The sequence below is a fragment of the Xyrauchen texanus genome, chromosome 35, assembly GCF_025860055.1.
Source record: "Xyrauchen texanus isolate HMW12.3.18 chromosome 35, RBS_HiC_50CHRs, whole genome shotgun sequence".
Classification (NCBI taxonomy): domain Eukaryota; kingdom Metazoa; phylum Chordata; class Actinopteri; order Cypriniformes; family Catostomidae; genus Xyrauchen; species Xyrauchen texanus.
In genome coordinates, this window is record NC_068310.1 from 24,299,867 (window position 1) to 24,325,324 (window position 25,458).

General features: G+C 41.7%; 1 protein-coding gene across 2 annotated transcripts in view; it reads right to left on the bottom strand.

Moving 5' to 3' along the window:
- Positions 1–25,458, bottom strand: part of LOC127628510 (basement membrane-specific heparan sulfate proteoglycan core protein-like) — a 175,261-nt gene that overhangs the window by 26,716 nt on the left and 123,087 nt on the right. For both annotated transcript variants that reach the window (XM_052105297.1, XM_052105298.1), the window contains exons 48-60: positions 25,241–25,393; positions 24,994–25,148; positions 12,062–12,139; positions 9,990–10,125; positions 9,356–9,507; positions 9,101–9,236; positions 8,495–8,638; positions 8,269–8,403; positions 7,104–7,285; positions 6,788–6,983; positions 5,640–5,819; positions 4,941–5,201; positions 4,662–4,824 (exon numbers count right to left, since the gene is read on the bottom strand). In XM_052105297.1, coding sequence (XP_051961257.1) covers positions 4,662–4,824; positions 4,941–5,201; positions 5,640–5,819; positions 6,788–6,983; positions 7,104–7,285; positions 8,269–8,403; positions 8,495–8,638; positions 9,101–9,236; positions 9,356–9,507; positions 9,990–10,125; positions 12,062–12,139; positions 24,994–25,148; positions 25,241–25,393 — 2,071 coding nt within the window. The remainder of the gene's footprint in view (positions 1–4,661; positions 4,825–4,940; positions 5,202–5,639; positions 5,820–6,787; positions 6,984–7,103; positions 7,286–8,268; positions 8,404–8,494; positions 8,639–9,100; positions 9,237–9,355; positions 9,508–9,989; positions 10,126–12,061; positions 12,140–24,993; positions 25,149–25,240; positions 25,394–25,458) is intronic.

The following is a 25,458-nucleotide window of genomic DNA, read 5'->3' on the forward strand; positions in this document are numbered from 1 at the left end:
GACCATTTTCTAATTTTAATTCATTTTGAGGAAAATTTCAGGATTGAGCTTGATGGGGTCACAAGATGGAAATTGGATAAAGCAGATTGGAGTAAATTTACAAGTGTTTGTGATGAGGAGTTTAATAGGATTGATATGACAGGGGAAGTGGAAGAAATAAATGAAAGTATTATCAAAGCTATGTTGAACAGAGCATCACAATCAATTGGAAAGAGTACTAGTAAAAAAATAGTTAAAATGGTACCATGGTGGAGCAACGAATGTTCTGAAGCCATCAGAAATAGAAATAAAATGTTTAGAGAACTGAAAAAAAACATGCAATGTTGAATTTGCTAAATTATAAAAGGGCTCAGGCAGTAGTAAGGAAGATTATCAAAAGGGCAAAAAAGAAATACTGGAGAGAATTTTGTAGTACTATTGGAAGAACAACACCTCTAGATAAAGTTTGGGGAATGATCAAAAGAATGAGGGGAATTAGACAAGATAAGGATCTTCCAGTGTTGAAGAAAGGGGAAGAAGTAGCATGTGAGAATAAAGGAAAAACAGAAATGTTGGTAAAGAATTTTGTTAAGATTCATAGTTCAGATAATTTGACACAAGAAGGTAAAATCAGAAGACAACAAACTTTAGATAGATATCCGGAGGTACTAGGAAAAAGATTAAATAATCAGAGTCCTCTAGATGAGGCCTTTACCATGCATGAGCTGAGGAGGGCTTTGATTAAGAGTAAAAAAACGGCACCTGGAAAAGATAATATAAGTTATAGTATGATAGAACATTTAAATGATACTACATTGGGTAAAGTATTGGAATTATTCAACAAGGTTTGGGAGGAGGGTAAATTACCAAAAGGGTGGAAAGAAGCAATTATCATTCCGATTAAGAAACCTGGAAAAGATCCTTCAAACCCTGATCATTACAGACCGATAGCTTTAACATCACATGTGTATAAAACCATGGAGAAAATGATTACAGAAAGAATAACATACTACTTAGAAAGAAATGAGTTATTTTCACCATTTCAAAGTGGATTTAGAAAGGGACGTAGTACTTTGGACTCGTTAGTATGCATTGAAAATGATATTAGGAAAGCACAAGCAAATAAAGAGGGGGTAGTAGCAGTTTTCTTTGATATAGAGAAAGCGTATGATATGATGTGGAAGGAAGGTTTGTTAATAAAGCTAGATAAAATGGGGATAGGTGGTAAAATGTATAATTGGATCAAAGATTTCTTATTTGGCAGGTATATCCAGGTTCGTGTGGGTAACTCTATTTCAGATGCGTTTTTAATTGAAAACGGCACCCCTCAGGGGAGCGTCATTAGTCCAGTACTCTTTTCTATTATGATTAATGATGTTTATAAGAATGTTGATCATGATATTGGAAAATCACTTTTTGCAGATGATGGGGCAATTTGGAAAAGAGGAAGGAATATGGAATTTGTTGTAAAGAAAGTTCAGGAAGCTATTGATGTGGTGGAAGACTGGTCTTTGAAATGGGTATTTAAGTTATCTGTTGAGAAATCTCAATCCATCTTTTTCACAAGAAAGAAAGTCAAAGAAGATATTTGTCTGAAATTGTATAAACAAAGATTAGAAAGGGTGAAAATATTTAAATTCTTGGGGATATGGTTTGATATGTTGCTTACGTGGAAAAATAATTTGAATAAAATAGAAGATAAGTGTAAGAAAGTATTGAATATTATGAGGTTTTTAACAGGCAGTGTATGGGGAGCAGATCGTGTGGCGTTAAGAAATATTTATACTGCATTAATTAGATCAGTTCTAGAATACGGATGTATTATTTTTGGTTCAGCTGCTAGTTCATCTTTAAAAAGGCTGGACAAAATTCAAGCTCAAGCATTGAGATTATGTTGTGGAGCAGTAAAATCAACTCCAATATCAGCGCTGCAAGTGGAGGTTGGGGAAATGCCATTAATTCTGAGAAGGAAACAGTTGAGGGCAAATTATTGGGCTAACTTACAAAGTCAAAAGGAAACACACCCAACAAAAAGAAGTTTAAACGAAAGTTGGGAAAGCAGTAAAATTAAAAAGGAGGTATTTAGTAGGGGAATTATAGAGATAACTAAGGAGCTAGGAATCAACAATTGGGTAATTAGTCCAACTGCCGTAATACCAGCTGTTCCATCATGGTTACTACCTCAACCTAGAGTTGATATTTCTCTATTAAAAAAGGTTAGTTCAAGCAAAAGCATGTTTAGTATGCAAGCTTGTGTGAATACTGTGCTGCATGAGAGATATGGGTATTATGTACATGTATTCACAGATGGGTCAAAAATCCAGAGAATGGAAAATCAAGCTGTGCATTTTACATTCCTGAACTAAAAATTAAGGTGTTTAAGAGAATAACTGATCATTTGTCAGTATATGCAGCAGAAATGATGGCAATCATGTTTGCATTACAATGGATAGAGGAAGTCAAACCCTTGAGAATACTAATTTGTTCAGATTCAAGAGCAGCATTGGAAAGTCTCAAAAGTGCGTCATCAAAATGTAGGGAGGATATTATGTTTGAAAGTTTGTTATCACTATATCGTGTAAATAGTCTGGGGATTGATGTTCAGTTTTTATGGATCCCAGCACATATTGGCATCCAAGGAAACAAGATGGCAGATTCTTTAGCTAAGGAAGGGTTAAAGATAAATCAGGTAGAAGTGGCAGTACCAATTAGCAAAGCAGAGATTAAATCATACGTATGAAGCAAAATTAAGATACAGTGGCAAAAATGATGGGATAATGGAAGTAAAGGAAGACATTTATTTAAAATACAGCAGAAGGTGGGGGAAGGAAAGACTCTGGGGAAGAACAGGAGAGAGCAGGGGATGATTAGCAGAATCAGGTTAGGTCACACAAGGTTAAATGCATCTCTGCACATAATAGGGAAGCATTCAACGGGAAAGTGTGAGATATGCAGTCAAGCAGAAACTGTGGAACATGTGCTGTTTGAGTGCACTAAATACTCAAATCAAAGACTGGCTCTAAGGAATGGACTGGAACATGAAGGAATCAAACAAATGGATATTACAAATATTTTCTCAAATAATTCCGGAAAGATGGTGCTTAAAATTGTGTCATCGTATCTACAACAAACTGGACTAAACATAAGGATTTAAACAAATGTAACTAAGATACAGTAGGTGGCGATAATGCTCCATATGGTTGCAAGTCGCCAGTAAAAACGAAGAAGAAGAAGAAGAAGAAGAAGAAGTGCATGTCAGAGCAAATGAGAATCATGAGGTCAAAGGAACTGCCTGAAGAGCTCAGAGACAGAATTGTGGCAAGGCACAGATCTGGCCAAGGTTACAAAAAAATTTCTGCTGCCCTTAAGGTTCATAAGAGCACAGTGGCCTCCATAATCCTTAAATGGAAGACGTTGGGACGACCAGAACCCTTCCTAGAGCTGGCCGTCCGGCCAAACTGAGCTATCGGGGGAGAAGAGCCTTGGTGAGAGAGGTAAAGAAGGACCCAAAGATCACTGTGGCTGAGCTCCAGAGATGCAGTCGGGAGATGGGAGAAAGTTGTAGTAAGTCAACCATCACTGCAGCCATCCACCAGTCGGGACTTTATGGCAGAGTGGCCCGACGGAAGCCTCTCCTCAGTGCAAGACACATGAAAGCCCGCATGGACTTTGCTAAAAAACCCCAGAAGGACTCCAAGATGGTGATAAATAAGATTCTCTGGTCTGATGAGACCAAGATAGAACTTTTTGGCCTTAATTCTAAGCGGTATGTGTGGAGAAAACAAGGCACTGCTCATCACCTGTCCAATACAGTCTCAACAGTGAAGCATGGTGGTGGCAGCATCATGCTGTGGGGGTGTTTTTCAGCTGCAGGGACAGGACGACTGGTTGCAATCGAGGGAAAGATGAATGCGGCCAAGTACAGGGATATCCTGGACGAAAACCTTCTCCAGAGTGCTCTGGACCTCAGACTGGGCCAAAGGTTCACCTTCCAACAAGACAATGACCCTAAGCACACCGCTAAAATAACGAAGGAGTGGCTTCACAACAACTCCGTGACTGTTCTTGAATGGCCCAGCCAGAGCCCTGACTTAAACCCAATTGATCATCTCTGGAGAGACCTGAAAATGGCTGTCCATCAACGTTTACCATCCAACCTGACAGAACTGGAGAGGATCTGCAAGGAGGAATGGCAGAGGATACCCAAATCCAGATGTGAAAAACTTGTTGCATCTTTCCCAAAAAGACTCATGGCTGTATTAGATCAAAAGGGTGCTTCTACTAAATACTGAACAAAGGGTCTGAATACTTAGGACCATGTGATATTTCAGTTTTTCTTTTTTAATAAATGTGCAAAAATGTCAACAATTCTGTGTTTTTCTGTCAATATGGGGTGCTGTGTGTACAATAATGAGGAAAAAAAAATAACTTAAATGGCTGCAATATAACAAAGAGTGAAAAATTTAAGGGGGTCTGAATACTTTCCGTACCCACTGTATATACATACACCAGTACTGTATACACATACATTCTTCATATAAAACCATATATATATGTGTGTGTGTGTGAGTGTGTGTGTCTGGAAACATGCAGTTATAGGTAGGTTGGAATTTGAACCGAAGATCAACAAGTCTTATAATTATTTAAACAAACATTAAGTTAAAAGTGTTAATGTCAGTCACCTGAGCACTCCATCTTTAATGTGATGATTTGGTGGAAGATATCCTCCTTCCCTCAGCCACTCAATCTCAACCTGAGGACCTCCTTTAGCAGCACAGGTGAACTCTACAGCGCTCCCTAGAGCCTTCACTTCCACCTGTGGGGAGACCTTCACCGACAGGGGTGCTGCAGGACACAGACGTCAGAGGTCAAGCTGAATGCTTGTAAATATCCATTTGATGATACACCCCATCGTTTGTGAGACTGAGAGAATATATTATGGGTTGATAGACAATACTCACATCGGACAGAGACTTTGGCCAGTGCTTGACTCTTGCCAACCTTGTTGCTGGCAACACATGTGTACGTTCCTGCATCGTTGGCTGTGGCCAGGTTGATCTGAAGGTCTCCTCCTTGCAGCTGAGCAGTAGGAGGCAAGCTGCCATTGACCTTAGTCCACTCAATACGCAATGGTGGGGTACCATGGGCCAGGCACTGCAGTCGGATTACTTCACCCACTCGCACTGACACGTCATCGGGCAAGGAAGTGACATAGGGTGGGGCTGCTCCAAACAAAGAAATGCCAGTCAGAAGATGTTGGGTAATTACAGCTGGCACAGCTCAGATAGATTTACAAGAACAAGAAAATATGTTAAACATTTGTTTGAGGAATTTAGATGGGAACACCCTGCTAGAAACAGCTTAAACCAGGCTAAGGTGGCTTGCTGGTCTGGTTGGTCTTCATGCACGGCCAAGCTGATGTTTAGCTGGTCTCCCAGTCTGACCAGTTGACATGTTCCCAAACCTCCCTAAAAGTAGCAGAATGGACACAGACCAGCCAACCAGCTTGGCCATGATGGTAAACCAGCAAAAACTGGTCTCCCAACTCTTTTTTTTCCCTTTCTTCAGCAGGGCAGCTAAAAAACAGAATTATGCTTGAATGTGGATGAGACAAACAAGGTAAAATAAAAAAAAATCTCTATAAATAACTTCAAGCTCACTGTCTACTTCCAGCATGATGGTGACTTCACTGGTGCCCATGTGGTTAGTGGCATTGCAGATGTATTGACCAGAGTCCTGACGGCCCACATTAGACAAGACCAGGCTGTTGTTGATGACCTTGTGCCTCCAGGGAAGAGAAGATCGCTCTTTAGACCATGTGATGGTGGGCTTCGGGAATCCTTTAGGTAAAAAGGTTAGAAGTCATTTACAAGGCTGTTTAAGACTTACTTAATATGTACTAAATATATAGTTTCATATTTCAATTTTGGGATACAAATATCATAAGGGTACATTAGTCTTAGACGACTAGAGAAAATGTTTCTAAGAAAACACAGAAAAAGTTCTAAACTAAAGTTTGGTAAGAGCTCAATCATTCAGATCAGTCAATCACGGCACTAGCGTTTACCGAATTTACAGTCACTTACTGTAGTCCCTGGACAATTCTACTGGCATCCCACCTCCTCCCGAACTCCACCTTATTCTACAATATTCTAACCTTCCTTACTCCATTCTGTGGTGGGTGGAGGGGGAGGAGTTCCGGAGCTCAAATAAAGTCTCGATCTCGAACCCATCCATCCGAGACAGCAAGCCAAATCAGTTTACCATTAAAATCGAAGTGCTAGACAGGCGTGCGGACTAGTGAATTTAATACAATAGTTTTTTTCATTAAATTATATTATCAGCACAACAAGTTGAGAGAAAAGTTGAACCGCAAATTAACAGGAATTTAAATTTGGTTTGTCCCATTTTTGCTTTAATGATAACATGCATTTGAGCTGACATGGACACTATAAGTTGCAAAACCTGATGCTCCATGTTAGCCAGCATGATTTGAGAATGTTCAAATGAGCATTTTGTACTTTAACTACAAAGGAGTTAACATGGTCTTCAATGTCATTGCATCATTCGATGAGTGACTGAGAAATAGTGCAAATTCGTAATATTTATTATGCACTGCACATGATCAAACAACATCACTTTGTTGTAAAATTTTCTTTATTTCAAGGTTTAAATTAGATTCTGAAACCCAGATTTACAGTGTGGTCTGAGATTTTGGACCCCACTGTATATGCAACAAATATTTGCTTCTGTCATACATACTGAGTAATAATAGTCATGACATCAAGCAGTAAGGTTTTGCACCTACCATGAGCATCACAATGTAGTGTGGCAGTCGACCCCTCTACCACAATTATCATAGGCTCACGCACACTGGCACGGGGAACAGTTGGCAATTGAGGCCCTCCTTCTACAAACACCTGTACTCTTGTCTCTGTTGTGCCTATGATGTTCTGTGCCGTGCACGCATATGTGCCACTGTCTTCTGATCGTGCAACTAACACCTGAAACCAGCAGATTTGATACTCTGATAAAGATAATGTTAACTAGGTCTTGATATAACATAGTTTCCAATGCAAATTAATGGAATTCCAACAAAGTCTTGACAATGAATGCATGATTACCTGCATGACAGCATTGGAATCAGCAGGCACAGGACTGCTCAGCATTATTTTGCGACTGTTGTCCAGTCTGTGCCATCTCACAGAGGGCCTTGGCTCTCCAGCAGCCTGGCATTCAAGATTGATGGGATCTCCGACTCTGACTCGCACCGGCCCTGTGGGTGTCACTACAGCCTTTGGAGATTCTAGTGGACAAAACAGGCCAACTCATTTGAACAGAAAGTTTCCTTACATAGAACAAAGGCATCTGAAATGTACATTCAGTTTGGCCCAGCTTTTTTTTTTAACATGTGATACTACAGTATGTACTATTGTCTGCTGTATATGGACAGTGTACAGGAAGTGCTTTTGGAATGATGACATGCTATACCAAAGTCCCTTTCAAGGAAAGTCAGTCCAAAGGGTGGCGATCTTTGGAACGCTCTCGGGCAGGCTGGACAACTATTTTCTATGAAAACAAGTGGTTTTAAAATGCAGCTCCTATCTACTTTGGGAATTGGGAAAGACCGAAATCTCCAAAACAGTTTGTCAAGATTACAATCAATCAATCAATCAATCAATCAATTTTGCCTCTTTACCTCAGATTACACAAAAAAAACCTCAATTTTTCCAGCTTGTCTAGCTAATGCGCACGTGCATTCTCAAGTTGATTGTATGTCTATACCTTAAAGGTGATTGGCTCTTTTACCTGTAAGGTGGGACTTCCTTTTTTAACATCAGTTGGCTGTTGGGCGATCAAATATCTCACATTTGTTTTAAGAAGTGGCTCTTCTCTGCTAAATAGTCTCTAGCTATATTTTTAAAACTATTTTAAATATAATTTTTAATGCTAATTCTTTTACAAATATTATGCATGCAGCTTTTATGAGCTCATATTAATTGAGAGACTACATGGAATATTTTGAACTTTTAAAAATGTATTTGTCACACCACAGGACCATTTCAAATAAAACAATGAAGGCAAAAAGGTGAAACGATGTCCAGTTACAGAACCTGCAATATACACTTTCCTTTATACTGTACATTCACATACATTTTAACCTAAAATCTTGATGTTGATAGAAAAAAAAAGTCCATGGAACTTTAACTTTCAAATACTAAAATATTGAACATGCTACTTATAACAAACATGTCTTTTCAGACTAGTGTTCATAAAATGTTGCAATACCTCTCACAATCAGTGATGCGATGCTTTGAGCAACTCCAAACAAGTTACTGGCCAAACAGCGAAAAGTTCCTTGGTTCTTTCTCAGGGCATTGGTAATAGTTATGACTGAATTGTCAGGGCCAATCTTCACATTATCTATAGCACAAAAACATCAAGCAAAATGATTTACATTCAGGCATCACATACATTATTTATGTTGACCTGAATCTGAAATGCAACAGTCTACCTGGCATAGGCTGGTTGTTGGTGAATTTCCACTCCAAGCGCACTGGCGGGGCTCCATTGTGGACCCTGCATCTGAAGCTGGCTGTCTCGCCCCGCTTTACTGATGCACTGTGGGGCTCAATTGAGATAATGGGGCTCTGTAGGCCTACATCAAGATCAGACCACATCTGGATTAATTACATCAGAATCACTTATCTATATTTAAAAATCACCAGGCATTGTGACCAAGGTCAAAAACGGAACCAGGCTCTGAACAAAAATAGAACTGAATGTGACAAAAATATCTCACATTATTTTAATGTTATCCAACACTTCATGCATTTCATAATATTCAATTCTAGGCCTATGTATAAGCAGTTTTGGGTTTACGTATTGACCTGTAGCTGTAGATTAGTTCTGTATTTGCTGTCTCAGAGGCAAGTGCTACTGAATGTGTAGCTTAAACACACTCCTAACATTCCCAACAACTCTCCACAAAAAGTGAAACAGCGATTATTTCAACAACAGAGAGCTTTACATAATAAATACAAATCTGACTGTACATTAGCCCTTGCTTCTCTTTCCATACATGTCACAGTATGGTTTCTCATTGCTCAAGGGAACTTACGGGTGGCTTCGGAAGTTTCAGACACAGACACAATTACAGAAGTCTGGCGAGGTGATGAGCCGCCCTCTACCTGACAGATATATTCCCCATTGTCATCCCGAGAGGCCTGCAGGATGCGTAGCTGAGTCCCAAGCACCTTGAGTCAAATATGCATGCAAAAGAGCACATAACATTGTTCATACAAGGAAGGATTAAACATGAGATCATGTAAATCAACCATGCTTCATTACTGTGTAGAGTCGACTGAGATTAAACCTGATGATTGGAAGACAGCAGCCTGCCTTCCCTACTCCATTTTACAGAAACTGGTGAGGTTCCTGGGACAATGCAGTTGAGATCTAAAGTCTCTCCTTCTTTTACAGAGGCAATAGAGGGCTGGATGGTGACTCCAGAAGGAATGATGTCACCTGATCACAGCAAGAGAAAAACATAAAGAAAATGTATACATTAAAAATACATAAAGAACAGTCCTGTTGGGATTAATTCCAATCAACAATGCAAAAGGAACAGCTCCTTCAAACATTAAAATGTAATTAAATACTCACACTCGTGTCATTCGAAACCTCTATGCCTTTCTTCCATGAAACACTAAACGAGTTGTTTACAGTATAATGTCCACGCTACTCTTTTACATACAATGAAAGTGAATGGTGACTGTAGATATCAAGCAAGATTTTCAGTCAATAATGACTTAGATTTCGGTCTGTTTTTTCACAAAAGCTACAATATGGCTTCGGAAGACTTGGAATATAGTGCACAAGTCACACAGACTACTTTCATAATGTTTTTATTGTGCTTTTTGTCTGTTTTGGTGCTTGACTTTTTTGGGGGGTGAAATATCCATTTAAAGGTACACTGTCTAATTGTTTAGGTTAATGACTTGTCTCACCTTTTTTGACAATAACCTCAATGTAAGCCTCTGAGGAACCAGCGGTGTTGGTTCCAACACAGAGATATGTGCCTGCATCAGATGACTGGATATTAGGTACTAGCAGAGTGCCAGTGTCAGTGCGCTCCATGTGGGCCTAAGGAGGATGTGAATATGCGGTTATGACAGGTAAATTTTTTTTATGATGTGTAGATCAACAAACTGAATTTGGTCAATAGCAGCAGTAAAAGCACATACTAAAATCAACCACAGAAGACATAATAAATACTTACCCTGTCTAAGCAAGACTAAACTATTACAGATTACATTGATTTAAGACCTGGAAAAGAACTTTGGTATACACTACGTATAAAGATTTGACTGTTAAGTACATAATTAAGAATTTTAGATTTTTAGTAATGAATCTAACTGAATGTTACTAATCATTGTTGATACATGTATGGTGCTACAGGTCTATATTAGAAGATGATTAACCTGTATTTACAATGATTAATGGCATTGGTGAGGCTGATTATTTCACATAATGTGACATACAATATAGTGACAATGACAGTGGACAGTTAAAGCAGCTAACAGCTACACTACATACTACCACATAAAGGAATTAAGCTTATAAAGACATCAACCAACAATTATAGCTAAACACAACAAGCTGGAGCATTAATGGTCTTCAACAGGGATCCACCAATTATTATTTATTCTCAAATTAACTTTTGCGGAGGAAAAAAAGAAAATATGCATTCTATAATATCAATTGAACTTCAACCAAAGCTAAATAAGCTTTTGTATATGTTTAACTGTCCCTCCTACATTGAAATTGTGGGTTCAATTTTCATAAGCACACAAAGAGCAGTGCTATGCGCAACAAACGTGCGCTATGGTTTATCCAATTTTCCTTAGAGCACTATGCAAGTGGGTATGGGTATTTTGTGTTAGATGTGGGTGTATGTGCGCAAACTGTGGGTGTATTGAATGTTAATGAAGTGGCTCAAAGCACAATTTGCTAATGTCCTAAGGTATAGGTCATTGCGCCAAGATGTTTCAAAACCTTTTCAGCGCCAAGTTTGAGATTGGAAAAAGCCAACATTAAAGCACCTATGATATCATTTTCTTCTTTAATACACATATCCAATGTGACTAAAAAAACTGCAAGTTACATCTAGTATAGTCTTAAATCTTATGTAGTGAAGCATGGTGGCAGAAGAGCTGTGTTCGGACGGGTTGGTTGAATGAGCGTCTGACACCATTCACAAATTTTCAAAGCAGTCCATTTGCTAGAGCACACAGAATTTCTGCATCGCCACACGGCAAACCTGAGCATACCCTGGGAAAAGCTGACACAATGCAGCGATGCCCTCACGCAGAACAAACCAGCCCACAAAGACATAAGTTACGCAAGACACCAAAGCCCTCCAGCAGTATAGGAGTGGTCGTCTGGGTCTCATATATTGAATAACCCAAATCTAATGGTGCAAAACATGTATCCTACCAGTTAAAAGTTTGCATTCACCTACTCATTCTTTATTGGCACTTTTTGCCACATTTTAGAATGATAGTAAGTCTCCTAAACTATGAAATAGCACACATGGAAATATGGGAATTATGCAGTGACAAAACCATGTTAAACCAGTTTAAAACTATCTTATACTGTATCTTATACGTATCCATTCAAAATATCAATCCAAAAAATTGTTTTGTAAAGAAGGCACAATACAGTATATATTAACAAATCTAATTTCAAGCATACATCATAGAATCAAAAAGTTTATGAGAAACAAATTAAATCAAGCGTGCCTAAACTTTTGACTGCTAGTGTACAGTACATACTGTACAATATGAGCACAATTCAAACTATGATCAACACACTCATTCATGAAAACTTTCTTTCAGACTTAGGTTCCACTTGCACAGGTATCTGAAACCACTTCACATTTTCCTTCACATTTTTTCCTAAACATCTAATGGATGTCAATGGAATCATGCATTTAGTTGACACTGAGTCTAGTGAGGGTGAATGAAGCGAGACAGGTGGGATGGGACGTGTGAGACAGATATCAGACAAATGGACAGACCTGCAGCTCCTCAATACGTCTCTGTAACACATCGAGACTGTTGCTTTTAAACTGATGGAAACCATGAGAAGGAATTGCCTGAACAAACATTAACACACAGGATGAAACAAAAAAAGGAACTCAAAGGAGGAACAATATTCAAAATATGCTAAATATGACCAGTGGCACTTTTCATAAAGACCCCATGAAATCACTTGAAAGCAGACTTGCCACAATATCATTATTTTCACGCCGTTCAAACCGACGAACACCAGTATTACCGCTGGTTGGACTCTAAGTGGTACTAGGGTTGCAGCAGTATACCGGTTTCACGGTATACCACGGTACGAAAATAGACGGTTATCATACCATATACATTTGCTTATCTACGGTATTGAGCAAAAAATGCAACCGGATGGAGAATCTCACCTGCACGTGCGAATCTCCTCTCCTCCTCATCTGCCTGTTTGACTCGTCAATTTGCACCACACAAACACAATGCAGTGGAAAAAATGTCAGGAGAGAATCGAGGCAAGGGGGTCTGACATAAGTGAGTGTGTGTGTGTGTGTGTGTGTGTGTGTGTGTGTGTGTGTGTGTGTGTGTGTGTGTGTGTGTGTGTGTGTGTGTGTGTGAATTAAAGCAGTGTTTCTCAACTGGTGGGTCACAGTTCTATTCGGACTGGGTAGTGGACAGCAGGGAAAGAACAATGCCATGGTTCTCCCATTGAAGATATTTCAGCAGCAGCCGAAGTGATAGCCTATTTAGGACTGCCGAGTCAGATTTAATGATAATCTCACAATCAGCTAAAGGCTTCTCATCTGCACTTTCGCAGGAGTGAAACAAGTTCGCAGTCGTGATCTGCTCTTCTCTCTAGCACGCATATGCAACAACTGGGCTTCCCTCGATATTGCGGAGCACAGACCTCAAAACTGATGTGACCAATTCCATTTCTATTGAGACTTTTCTAGTTTAAAGCGTTACGGAGGAAGTCAAGTCAAACCTCTCAAACAGCATGTAACGAGATTAGGTGATTGACAGCAATATTGGCCTATCAGCAAGCAGTATGTTCTATTTAAAGGCTGATTGGTTGTCATCCGGGATGCGTCACGTCTGTTTTCCCCGTTTGCTTGCTCGTGTCGACGGTGCCTGTAGGTAAGCACGCTATGCTGTAATAGTTGATGATTGTTGTGGTGTGTATAATGTGGAATCGTCTCTGTTAATTATAGTGCAGCTTTACGTGTTGGTGCTGTGCCCATTCGCTGTCTGTGGATGTGCTTATTGCTCGTCTAGCAGGTATGTTTATTGTGAAGTGCTCATTATAATGGTGCGGTGTGGCTGTGTGTGGTTAACACTCTTTTCGCGTACTAAAATAGGTGTGATTCCCTGTATCCCATTGTGCTATTGGTGGGCATGACTGTGACTAATCTGTGGCTATAAAGCGTGCTATCTGACAGGATATCCTGATGGTAAGTGTTTAAATGCAACCATGATTGTGATCGGATGAGGATTGTAACATCATCTCTTGTCGCTTTAGGATTCTCCCTCTCGTTCTCTGCCGTGATTTGTTTGTTGCTGCTCACGCTGTTAAAGCGCCACGCGCGCTGACGCCGATCATCACTATAATCAGAAGGGACTTCTCGTTCTCCGCCGTGATTTGTTTGTTGCTGCTCACGCTGTTAAAGCGCTGTGGTTGATACAGCCGCGGCGACGAGATCATCATTATAACAGGGGACTGCTCGTTTGGTTCTTATCGTGTCGTTTTAGTGCCCTGCTTCATATTTCCTATTTGTTTCTTTGATTTACTATTTTCTTTTGTTTTATTGAAACTGTCCATATATAACAGGTGGTTATAGCTCGGGATGCATGTGATTGACATTTATTGATGTCATCCCATTTGTGTGTGTGAACATCTGAGTTTGAAATTGCTTTGTAATAATCTCAAGACTGGTTTTGTTTCTTTGATTTAACTCTTTTCTTTTGCTTTATTGAAACTGTTCATATATAACATAGGTGGTTATAGCTCTGGGTGCATGTGATTGACATTCATTTGATGTCATCCCATTTGTGCGTGTGAACATCTGAGTTTGAAATTGCTTTGTAATAATCTCAAGACCAATTATTTGATCCTTTTCGGTTACTGTTTTTCCTTATTTTTGCTTTATTAGGAATGTCTCCATTTCCATGTTCATTTTTATAGTTTTTGTTCTTATTTTCTATTGCAGGAACTGGGGTCCCACGGCCGGAGTGCTTTTCCTTGTGGTGGTGGTTCTTTATCGTGTGCAGTGTACACTTTGTGTGTGATGGTGTGATTCGACTGCACGGGTGTGTGTGCTGCGTGAACGTGTGCCCTGTAAAACCAAACTCCACAGGTGATTCCTGTCATTGGGAGCCCCAGCCCTGCTGTTATTATTTGGTATTTGCTTTACAGTTATATATATAATTGCTATTTTGTTTTGTGTGCGTGTGTTTCTTTGATTTGAAGTGGGGTTGTCAGTGTTTGATGTGGATCTTAGTGTCCAATATTTTTAATCACTTTTGTAAAATAAACATTTGTATTTTTATATTGTACTCACGTCTCTCCTGTCTAACTTTATGAGGGAACCGAACCTGTGTGCTTTACTCAATGTTTGAGTATTTTCCCTGGGGTTAACTCCTAGGGTGGCGTAGTCGGACTTTTATTTAGAAATCAACTTGAGCTTGTGTCTCGAAACTGCACCCCACTCGCCACATTCTGGCGTAGTCGGCAGGATTCCCTCTTGTATAGTAGAGACGTGGTGTTTTTTTTGTTTTTTCCTTTTTTTGTGTGTTTCTGTAGGAACCAAACAAGCAGACCGTGGCAGTCCCTTTTTGTGGTTGATCGGCACCATTCAATCTATTTGTGGTAAGTGCTTGTGCAGTTACAAAAATGGAGGATGAATTGCGTGAGTTGAGAGATTTAGTAGCTCAACTTAAAGCTGATAATGAAAGGCTGCGGCAAGAGCCAGTGTTTGTTGCACAACCGGGTCCATCTAATGTTGCTATTCCTGTTGCGGCAGATCCCCCACGTATTGGTGCTGGTGCATCGACCCAGGAGCGGTTTGTTTTCGTTCCTCGGGATCGTAGGTGCCCAAAGTTTAGTGGCCGGTCGGGCATTGGCATCAATGAGTGGGTGGAGGAGGCCCAGGCTTGTATGCGGCTTCGCCATCTGTCTACAGCGGATCAGGCATTTTTCTTGTTTGATCATCTGGAGGGACAGGCGAGGGAGGAGATTCAGTTATCGGTCTAGAGACGAGAGGGAGGATCCGAATCAAATTATTCAGGTATTGTGTGATTTGTATGGTTGCACGAAGTCTTATGTAGCGCTCCAGGAGTCGTTCTTTTCCAGAAGACAGCAGGAGGGGAGACATTGGTGGAATTCTCCTTGGCCCTGATGAGTCTTCTGGAAAAAGTTAAAAGTCAGTCGCCTCATGGTATGCCTAATAGTGAAGTTTTGCTAAGAGACCAGTTTGTTGAATATGTCAATGATTGCGCTCTTCGACGTGAACTTAAGCAACTAGTGCGTCGTCAACCCACTGCTACCTTGTTCGATATTCGCAGTGAAGCTCTTCGTTGGGAAAGAGAAGGCATGCCGGGTGGGGTGCGTGGTCGAAGTCAGTCTGTCCCATCCACTTATGGCATTCAATATGGGGTGCAGGGATATCAGAATCATAATAGCAGTGTTTCAGCTGTGTCAGAAATGAGTGAACTACGGGATATGCTTAGGAAGCAGCAGCAACAATTGGACCAGTTAACTCAAGGTATGGCTCAATTGCAAAATCCCCGCTACGGTCGCGACCATTTAAGGCTAATTTAATTTGCAGAAGGTGTCAGCAACCGGGCCATTTTGCCAGGGATTGCGAGGGGAGCGGCTATCTGTTCCGCCATCAGCCCGTGTGAATTCTGCTTTAATGAGGGGTGGACAGTCATCTATGCAGCCGTCGGAAAACTAGTTCCCACCGAAGTCTCAGGGCCGCAACTTGGTTGGGAATCAGATAGGCTCCAAAAATTTACCTGTTTCCGATTTTATGTCGCGCTTTATGTCTACTTGCCCACAGCTCTTAGTATTGATGGGTGGGGTTCAGGTATCTTGCCTGGTGGACACCGGATCTATGGTGTCCACCCTTACTGAGAGTTGTTTTGTGGCTAATTTTGGGCTATGGGGTCAGGAGCGGCTTAGATCATGTCATTGGTTACAGCTTCGAGCCGCCAACGGCCTGTCAATCCCTTATATTGGTTATTTGGAACTGGACGTGGAGCTTTGTGGCCGAAGTGGTTTTGGGTTGCGGTGTGCTGGTGGTCCGAGATCCTCCTGGTGGTGTGTGTGCAGCTGTTCCTGGGGTGCTGGGTATGAACATCCTGAGCCGCTGCTACCGGGAGCTCTTTGGCCAGCATGGCACAGCGCTTTCAAACTACCCGTGGTGTCGCAGGCCCCTAATTCTGTTCTTCAGGCTTTACAATATTGCCATCAGGTTGACGCTCAGTCGGTTTTGGATTGTGGGGGCGAAGTTAAGGTGCGGGGACGTCGGGCGTGTCGCATCGCTGGTGGCACCATGAAATTTGTTGCAGCAACCTGTTCTATGACATATTCGAAGCGTTACAGTCCTGTTCGAACCACCAGCTTCGGGTCTACCGGCAGGTTTGCTGGCATCTCCTTCTCTTTTAGTGGTGGATGGTGGTACAGTCTATGTGCCCGTAGTTAATGTTGGTACTATGGATGTAGTGCTGTACGCTAGCACTGTTATTGGTACGGTGAACAAGGTGGATGTGATCAGTTTGCCCCCAGAAGTTACTGAAGTTAAGACTGTTACAGCCAACGTGAGTACACAGGTTGCGCAGGGCCCCTCCACTGTACAGGAACAGATAGCTCTGTTCGATTTGGCTGTGCTGTCAGAAGAAGAACAGGTTAAGGTTAGGGCACTACTGGAGAAGTATGTGCCTGTGTTCTCTATGAACGATGGGGATCTGGGTTGTACTAATTTGATATCCCATGAGATCCCCTTGTTGGATGACATCCCTGTTAGGCAGCGGTTCCGTCGTATTCCTCCATCTGAGTACGAGGTGGTGAAGGCACATATCAATCAATTGTTGGAAACTCAGGTAATTAGAGAGAGCTGTAGTCCTTATGCTTCGCCCATCGCCCTGGTCAAAAGAAAGATGGTAGTCTGCGCATGTGTGTGGACTACCGTCGCTTGAATTCGAAGACTAGGAAGGATGCGTTCCTCTACCACGTATTGAGGAGACTTTGGACTCGCTGGCTGGGGCCCGTTGGTTTTCTACCATGGACCTGGCCAGCGGGTACAATCAGGTACCGGTAGTTGAGAGGGACAAATCTAAAACTGCTTTTTGCACTCCTTTTGGCCTATTTGAGTGGAATAGGATGCCATTTGGATTGTGCAATGCCCCAAGCACCTTCCAACGATTGATGGAGCGGTTGTTTGGTGACCATCAGTGCCAGTCCCTTCTTTTATATCTTGATGATATCATTGTCTTTTCCTCCTCAGTGGATCAACATCTCGCTCGGATGGAGGTTGTCCTGAGCCGCTTGCAGGCTGAAGGATTGAAGGCCAAGCTATCTAAGTGTGCCTTTTTCAAAAAAGAAGTACATTATTTGGGGCATGTCATCTCTTCAGAAGGAGTTTCTACTGATCCCGGAAAGGTAGAGGCAGTTGTACAATGGGCTTGTCCCACCAGCGTTGCAGAGTTGCGCTCATTTTTGGGATTTGCTAGTTATTACCGACGGTTTGTGGATGGGTTCGCCAAGTTGGCTGCCCCCCTCCACAGGCTGGTGGCTCAGCTGGCAAGCCCAAAGCACCCGAAGCGGGGTGTTCAGGAGTTTGCTGAAGCTTGGTCTGCGGAATGTCAGTGTGGCTTTGAGGGGTTGAAAGTGAAGTTAACTACAGCCCCAGTGCTCGCCTATGCCGACTTTTCACTGCCTTTCATTTTGGAGGTAGATGCCAGTCATGGAGGCCTAGGGGCAGTCCTTTCACAGGAGCAACAGGGCAAGGTGCGCCCTATAGCTTATGGCAGTCGCAGTCTTAGGCCCACTGAGCGCAATACATCCAACTATAGCTCAATGAAACTGGAGTTTTTGGCTCAAGTGGGCCATGACTGAAAAGTTTAGGGAGTACTTGTTGGGCCAGAAATGCATGGTATTTACTGATAACAACCCCTTAGCTACCTGACTTCTGCGAAATTGGGTGCCATGGAACAGCGCTGGGCTGCCCAATTAGCATCCTTTGATTTTGAGATCAAGTATAGATCAGGGAGAAGCAATCGCAATGCTGACGCATTGTCGCTACCAAAACTTTCCGGGTTCGGAGATGTGCACCAGTGGTGTTCCGGTATGGCCGCTCCAGTGGCCTTGCAGCAAGCTGCCCAAGGTGGATTGGTGACCTCGGTTAACCAGGTTACCTCCTTTCCTTGTACTTCCAGTAGTGACATGGGTGCTCAGCAGGTAGCAGACCCAGTTATAGGAGAGTTGTTGGTGTTTTGGAGGCCAAGTCGCCTCCGACTCCTGACGAGCGTAAGAAACTCTCCAGGTTGGTAATTATTTTGCTCCGGCAATGGGACCGCCTGGTGGAGACTGATGGAGTGCTCTACCGGCATGTGTTTCGCTCAGACGGGGGAGGAAATCTTCCAGGTGCTATTGCCGGCAGTTATGAAACACTATGTCTTGACCCAGCTTCATCAACAGCATGGGCACCAGGGGGTAGAGCGTACATTCCAGCTAGTGCGAGAGCGATGCTACTGGCCTGGTATGTCGGCAGATATTGCCCGCTGGTGTCAGGAGTGTGATCGCTGCCAGTGTGCTAAAGGTGTTCCTTCTGCCCCTGGTAGTTTTATGGGGCACCTATTGGCTGCTCGGCCTAATGATATTGTGGCCTTAGATTTTACAGTGTTGGAGCCCTCAAGGTCTGGCCTTGAAAACGTACTGGTCATGACCGATATTTTCACAAAATATACATTGGCAGTACCTACTAGAGACCAACGGGCAGAGACGGTAGCCCAGGTTCTAGTGGTAGAGTGGTTTTGTAAATTCGAGTGCCGGGTCGCATCCACTCTGACCAAGGTCGTAATTTTGAATCAGTCCTCATTCAACAGCTTTGTTCTCTGTATGGAGTTGAGAAATCCCGTACCACTCCATATCACCCGGCTGGAAACGGGCAGTGCTGAACGCTTCAACAGAACGTTGCATGATCTGTTGCGCACTTTGCCGCCTCCAAAAAGGGTGATTGGCCGCTTTGTCTTCCTCAGGTCCTCTTCGCATACAATACTACTCCTCATCAGGCAACTGGGGAGTCTCCATTCTTTTAATGTTTGGACAGGAACCCAGACTTCCGGTTGACTTCTTACTGGGCAGAGTCCAAGAGCCATCGGCTGGCGGTATTAACAGGTGGATTCTGGAGCAGCAGGATCGGTTGCAAGTGGCATTTCAGGGTGCTTGTGAACGGTTGGGTGCTGCAGCCGGTCGGAGAAAGGCCCGGCATGACCTACAGGTGAAGGAAGTACCACTGAAGGAGGGTCAGCTGGTATACCTCCGCAATCATGGTGTGAGAGGTAGATGTAAAATCCAGGACCTGTGGAGCTCAGTGGTCTACCAGGTAATGAGGTCACCTAAAGCAGGGGGCAGTATATACCATTGCTCCCGTTACAGATCTGGGAAAAGTCAAGAATGTGCACCGATCTTTGCTAAAGGCTCAGATCTGCCAGGACATGCTGATTGGGTTGCCTGACAGTCCGGATAGTCCAGTAGCTGAGCCTGTGCAGTTCCCGGAAGAGGAGTGTGATGAGGATTTGTTTGTCTTGGTGAACGAGACCCCACAAGTTAGAGGTAGGGCGAGGGTACAGGACATTGTTCCTCCTCCCCTCAGACATCTGATGCTCTGCAAGTTGTGGAGACCTGTGGGGTAACAGAGGGTACTATGGGTTTACCATCATTGGTAGTGCCTTCTAACTCACTAGAGGATGGTGAGGTTATGGTGAGAAGGACTGGGCGGGGAACTGCAGGTCAGCACTCTAATAGGCATCACCTTCCTCGAACGGTGGGTACTGGTTCAGTGTCCCGAATAGTGAGTAGTACAGACGGTACCCTGTTTCGGCCTTGGAACTGAGAGTTCCTGGTCGGGAGTTTGCTTGGTTCACCGTCGGGCGACGTTGCAGAAACTGGTGGTGGAATGTAACGAGATTAGGTGATTGACAGCAATATTGGCCTATCAGCAAGCAGTATGTTCTATTTAAAGGCTGATTGGTTGTCATCCGGATGCGCCACGCCTGTTTTCCCCGCTTGCTTGCTCGTGTCGACGGTGCCTGTAGGTAAGCACGCTATGCTGTAATAGTTGATGATTGTTGTGGTGTGTATAATGTGGAATCGTCTCTGTTAATTATAGTGCAGCTTTACGTGTTGGTGCTGTGCCCATTCGGCTGTCTGTGGATGTGCTTATTGCTCGCCTAGCAGGTATGTTTATTGTGAAGTGCTCATTATAATGGTGCGGTGTGGCTGTGTGTGGTTAACACTCTTTTCGCGTACTAAAATAGGTGTGATTCCCTGTATCCCATTGTGCTATTGGTGGGCATGACTGTGACTAATCTGTGGCTATAAAGCGTGCTATCTGACAGGATATCCTGATGGTAAGTGTTTAAATGCAACCATGATTGTGATCGGATGAGGATTGTAACATCATCTCTTGTCGCTTTAGGATTCTCCTCTCGCTCTCTGCCGTGATTTGTTTGTTGCTGCTCACGCTGTTAAAGCGCCGCACGCGCTGACGCCGATCATCACTATAATCAGAAGGGGACTTCTCGTTCTCCGCCGTGATTTGTTTGTTGCTGCTCACGCTGTTAAAGCGCTGTGGTTGATACAGCCGCGGCGACGAGATCATCATTATAACAGGGGACTGCTCGCTTGGTTCTTATCGTGTCGCTTTAGTGCCCTGCTTCATATTTCCTATTTGTTTCTTTGATTTACTATTTTCTTTTGTTTTATTGAAACTGTCCATATATAACAGGTGGTTATAGCTCGGGATGCATGTGATTGACATTTATTGATGTCATCCCATTTGTGTGTGTGAACATCTGAGTTTGAAATTGCTTTGTAATAATCTCAAGACTGGTTTTGTTTCTTTGATTTAACTCTTTTCTTTTGCTTTATTGAAACTGTTCATATATAACATAGGTGGTTATAGCTCTGGGTGCATGTGATTGACATTCATTTGATGTCATCCCATTTGTGCGTGTGAACATCTGAGTTTGAAATTGCTTTGTAATAATCTCAAGACCAATTATTTGATCCTTTTCGGTTACTGTTTTTCCTTATTTTTGCTTTATTAGGAATGTCTCCATTTCCATGTTCATTTTTATAGTTTTTGTTCTTATTTTCTATTGCAGGAACTGGGGTCCCACGGCCGGAGTGCTTTTCCTTGTGGTGGTGGTTCTTTATCGTGTGCAGTGTACACTTTGTGTGTGATGGTGTGATTCGACTGCACGGGTGTGTGTGCGCGTGAACGTGTGCCCTGTAAAACCAAACTCCACAGGTGAGTCCTGTCATTGGGAGCCCCAGCCCTGCTGTTATTATTTGGTATTTGCTTTACAGTTATATATATAATTGCTATTTTGTTTTGTGTGCGTGTGTTTCTTTGATTTGAAGTGGGGTTGTCAGTGTTTGATGTGGATCTTAGTGTCCAATATTTTTAATCACTTTTGTAAAATAAACATTTGTATTTTTATATTGTACTCACGTCTCTCCTGTCTAACTTTATGAGGGAACCGAACCTGTGTGCTTTACTCAATGTTTGAGTATTTTCCCTGGGGTTAACTCCTAGGGTGGCGTAGTCGGACTTTTATTTAGAAATCAACTTGAGCTTGTGTCTCGAAACTGCACCCCACTCGCCACAAGCAGCAGCCCTGACATGCCAAACAGCACTGAGAAAAAATACAATAATTACACATCATCACCTTTATAAAATTGTTTCACGATTTTACATGAGTAAAAGTAACTGATATATATTTGACAAAATGTTATAGTTTCATCTTAAATAATCTAAAGGTAGAATCTATTAGACCTAATTTTACATCAACAGTTGTAGTTAAAGTTTCAAGATGTGTTTCAGCTAGTACTTATTTTTTCATAAATAATAGAATTTGTTATTATTATTACTATTATTTAAGACAAGCACACTGACCTAACCATGGTAGCGAGGAGCCTTTCCTCCTGTGTAATATGTATGTTTTGTTTGAATTGTGTTTGAAATTAGGAAGCAAACGGGATAATAATGGGCTCTTATAAGTAAATATGCTCTTCAATTTTTAAAAAGGGGGAAAGAAAACTTCCTGTAGATTTTGTTGTTGACATCAACAACAAAAATAATGTCAATTGTTGCATGTCCTTGTACCGGAAAACTATGAAAAAAACTATGCAACATAAAAGGGAATGCGACCCAGGATACATTAAATACAGGTTATGATTTTACTATAGTGGGTCACCACTTGATTTCTAATGTAAAATCTACTTCAAGCTAAACGAAAAAGTAATTAAAACAATGAAGTGGTCAAAATTATTATTATTATTAATAATAATAATAATAATAATAATATTATATATATATATATATATATATATATATATATATATATATATATATATATATATATATATATACACACACTCACCTAAAGGATTATTAGGAACACCTGTTCAATTTCTCATTAATGCAATTATCTAATCAACCAATCACATGGCAGTTGCTTCAATGCATTTAGGGGTGTGGTCCTGGTCAAGACAATCTCTTGAACTCCAAACTGAATGTCAGAATGGGAAAGAAAAAAAGCAATTTTGAGCGTGGCATGGTTGTTGGTGCCAGATGGGCCGGTCTGAGTATTTCACAATCTGCTCAGTTACTGGGATTTTCAAAATTTTTGAAATAACCAGTCGTTACAACCGAAGCATTTGTGAAGCCACAACATGCACAACCTTGAGGCGGATGGGCTACAACAGCAGAAGACCCCACCGGGTACCACTCATCTCCACTACAAATAGGAAAAGAGGCTACAATTTGCAAGAGCTCACCAAAATTGGACAGTTGAAGACTGGAAAAATGTTGCCTGGTCTGATGAGTCTCGATTTCTGTTGAGACATTCAGATGGTAGAGTCAGAATTTGGCGTAAACAGAATGAGAACATGGATCCATCGTGCCTTGTTACCACTGTGCAGGCTGGTGGTGGTGGTGTAATGGTGTGGGGGATGTTTTCTTGGCACACTTTAGGCCCCTTAGTGCCAATTGGGCATCGCTTAAATACCACGGCCTACCTGAGCATTGTTTCTGACCATGTCCATCCCTTTATGGCCACCATGTACCCATCCTCTGATGGCTACTTCCAGCAGGATAATGCACCATGTCACAAAGCTCGAATCATTTCAAATTGGTTTCTTGAACATGATAATGAGTTCACTGTACTAAAATGGCCCCCACAGTCACCAGATCTCAACCCAATAGAGCATCTTTGGGATGTGGTGGAACGGGAGCTTCATGCCCTGGATGTGCATCTCACAAATCTCCATCAACTGCAAGATGCTATCCTATCAATATGGGCCAACATTTCTAAAGAATGCTTTCAGCACCTTGTTGAATCAATGCCATGTAGAATTAAGGCAGTTCTGAAGGCAAAAGGGGGTCAAACACAGTATTAGTACGGTGTTCCTAATAATCCTTTAGGTGAGTGTATATATAACCACATTTGCATTTACCATCAGGCAAGTATTCATCTATGACAACAGGCGGAAAATTACTAATACAGATTAAGATATAAAAACAATTATAAATTTAAACATATCAATTATAATGATGATAATAATCACTGAAATATAAATCATAGCCTGAGGTGAATGTGTTTTTATATTATTTTATGATTTAATCACAGATGTATAGGCTATATATAAAGTGAGCCTGCAGAGTTCTCTGGAAATAAAGCAAACTGAACTCAAGGTCTGAGGTCATTTGCAGCACTGTCATAGACAACACTATTCTTGCAAAATATTTCAGAAGACTGAAACAAAGAAAGATTAAGAATCCTTTACATACGCATGTTCCATGAGACTGCATGCCTCCGAACAAACAGCGAGTGAGAAATGCGCATATATGGCTTTTCTGTCGTCTGCTCTAAAAAATATAATAAAGTGTTTCTTCAAGCACGTGTCTGTGTGTCTAACAGCATTTTTGTGTCATTCCGAATCCGAGATGTCTTATAGTTACCCACTATGCATATTATATTCGTTACCTGCAATTAAATGTCTTCTGTCAGTGTGCATACTTTGCTGCCTGTGTAATTTGATACGTTGGTAAAGAACATCTGGCTTTCAATGCGTTATTTAGGTTCATCTATTATGGGTTGCAAACTCGTCATTAGGCAACTATTCTTTATTTAAGGCTATCTATTTGTTAGGCTATTGTATTGATATTGGAAGTTCCATTCATAATGTTTCCCCCTTTTACCCAGTAAAACAATTCACACCGGTGTTGTCCCGAGTAAAACCGGTAACACTATACACCATGGCAACCCTATTGACAAGCACGGTTTTCTTTCCTGTATTGACGGGTTTCCTAAAAAAACAGGAAGTTTGGGCGGGACATATTAAACGGATAATCCTTTGTTTCTTGTTTATGGACAAAAATGCAGAAGTGCATCTTATGGAGAACATGATGCAACATGAGTCATCAATACTGTTTTTCTGGTCCATTTTCCCTGAAGAGAGGCTGTAAATTTTAAATGCATATATCTGAAAAACGTACAGTATATTGTCAACTTTCAAGAGTGCACTAGCCTATAGATGGCTACAAATCTAAAAGACACGGACTAAAAGCAATAATAATCCAATTTTGATTTCATGTGGTCTTTAAAACAATTTGATGGAGTCACAGGATTAATTAAATTAGATTCTCACCTGTGGGGGTAGTGAACCACCTCTCTTCTTCCATGTAAGACCAGGAGTGGGGGTGCCAACAGCCCTGCAGTACAACTTTAAAGTCTCTCCCTCATGAATTTCGACACGCTGGGGGCTCACTTGTACATGGGGGAGACCATGAGGTTGATTTGTGCCTGTAACATCAATACAAAGCATTGACAGGTGAGGGCAATTCTGGAACTTTTTACATGGTAAATCATGACACGTTCCTGAGTCGGACACGTACTTTGAACATGGAGAACTCCTCGAGTCATGTGCTCGCCATGTGTGTTCAGGGTCTTGCAGATATATTCCCCTTCATCAGAGAGCTCCACAGATGGGATGGTCAGCAATCCATTACGAATAATGGCTTTGGAGCTGATCCGATTCCCTGGCCCTCCTGTTAATTGAGGGGACGGCAAAGCATTTTTTTTTAACATGACAAATTAATGTTTTTCATAATGT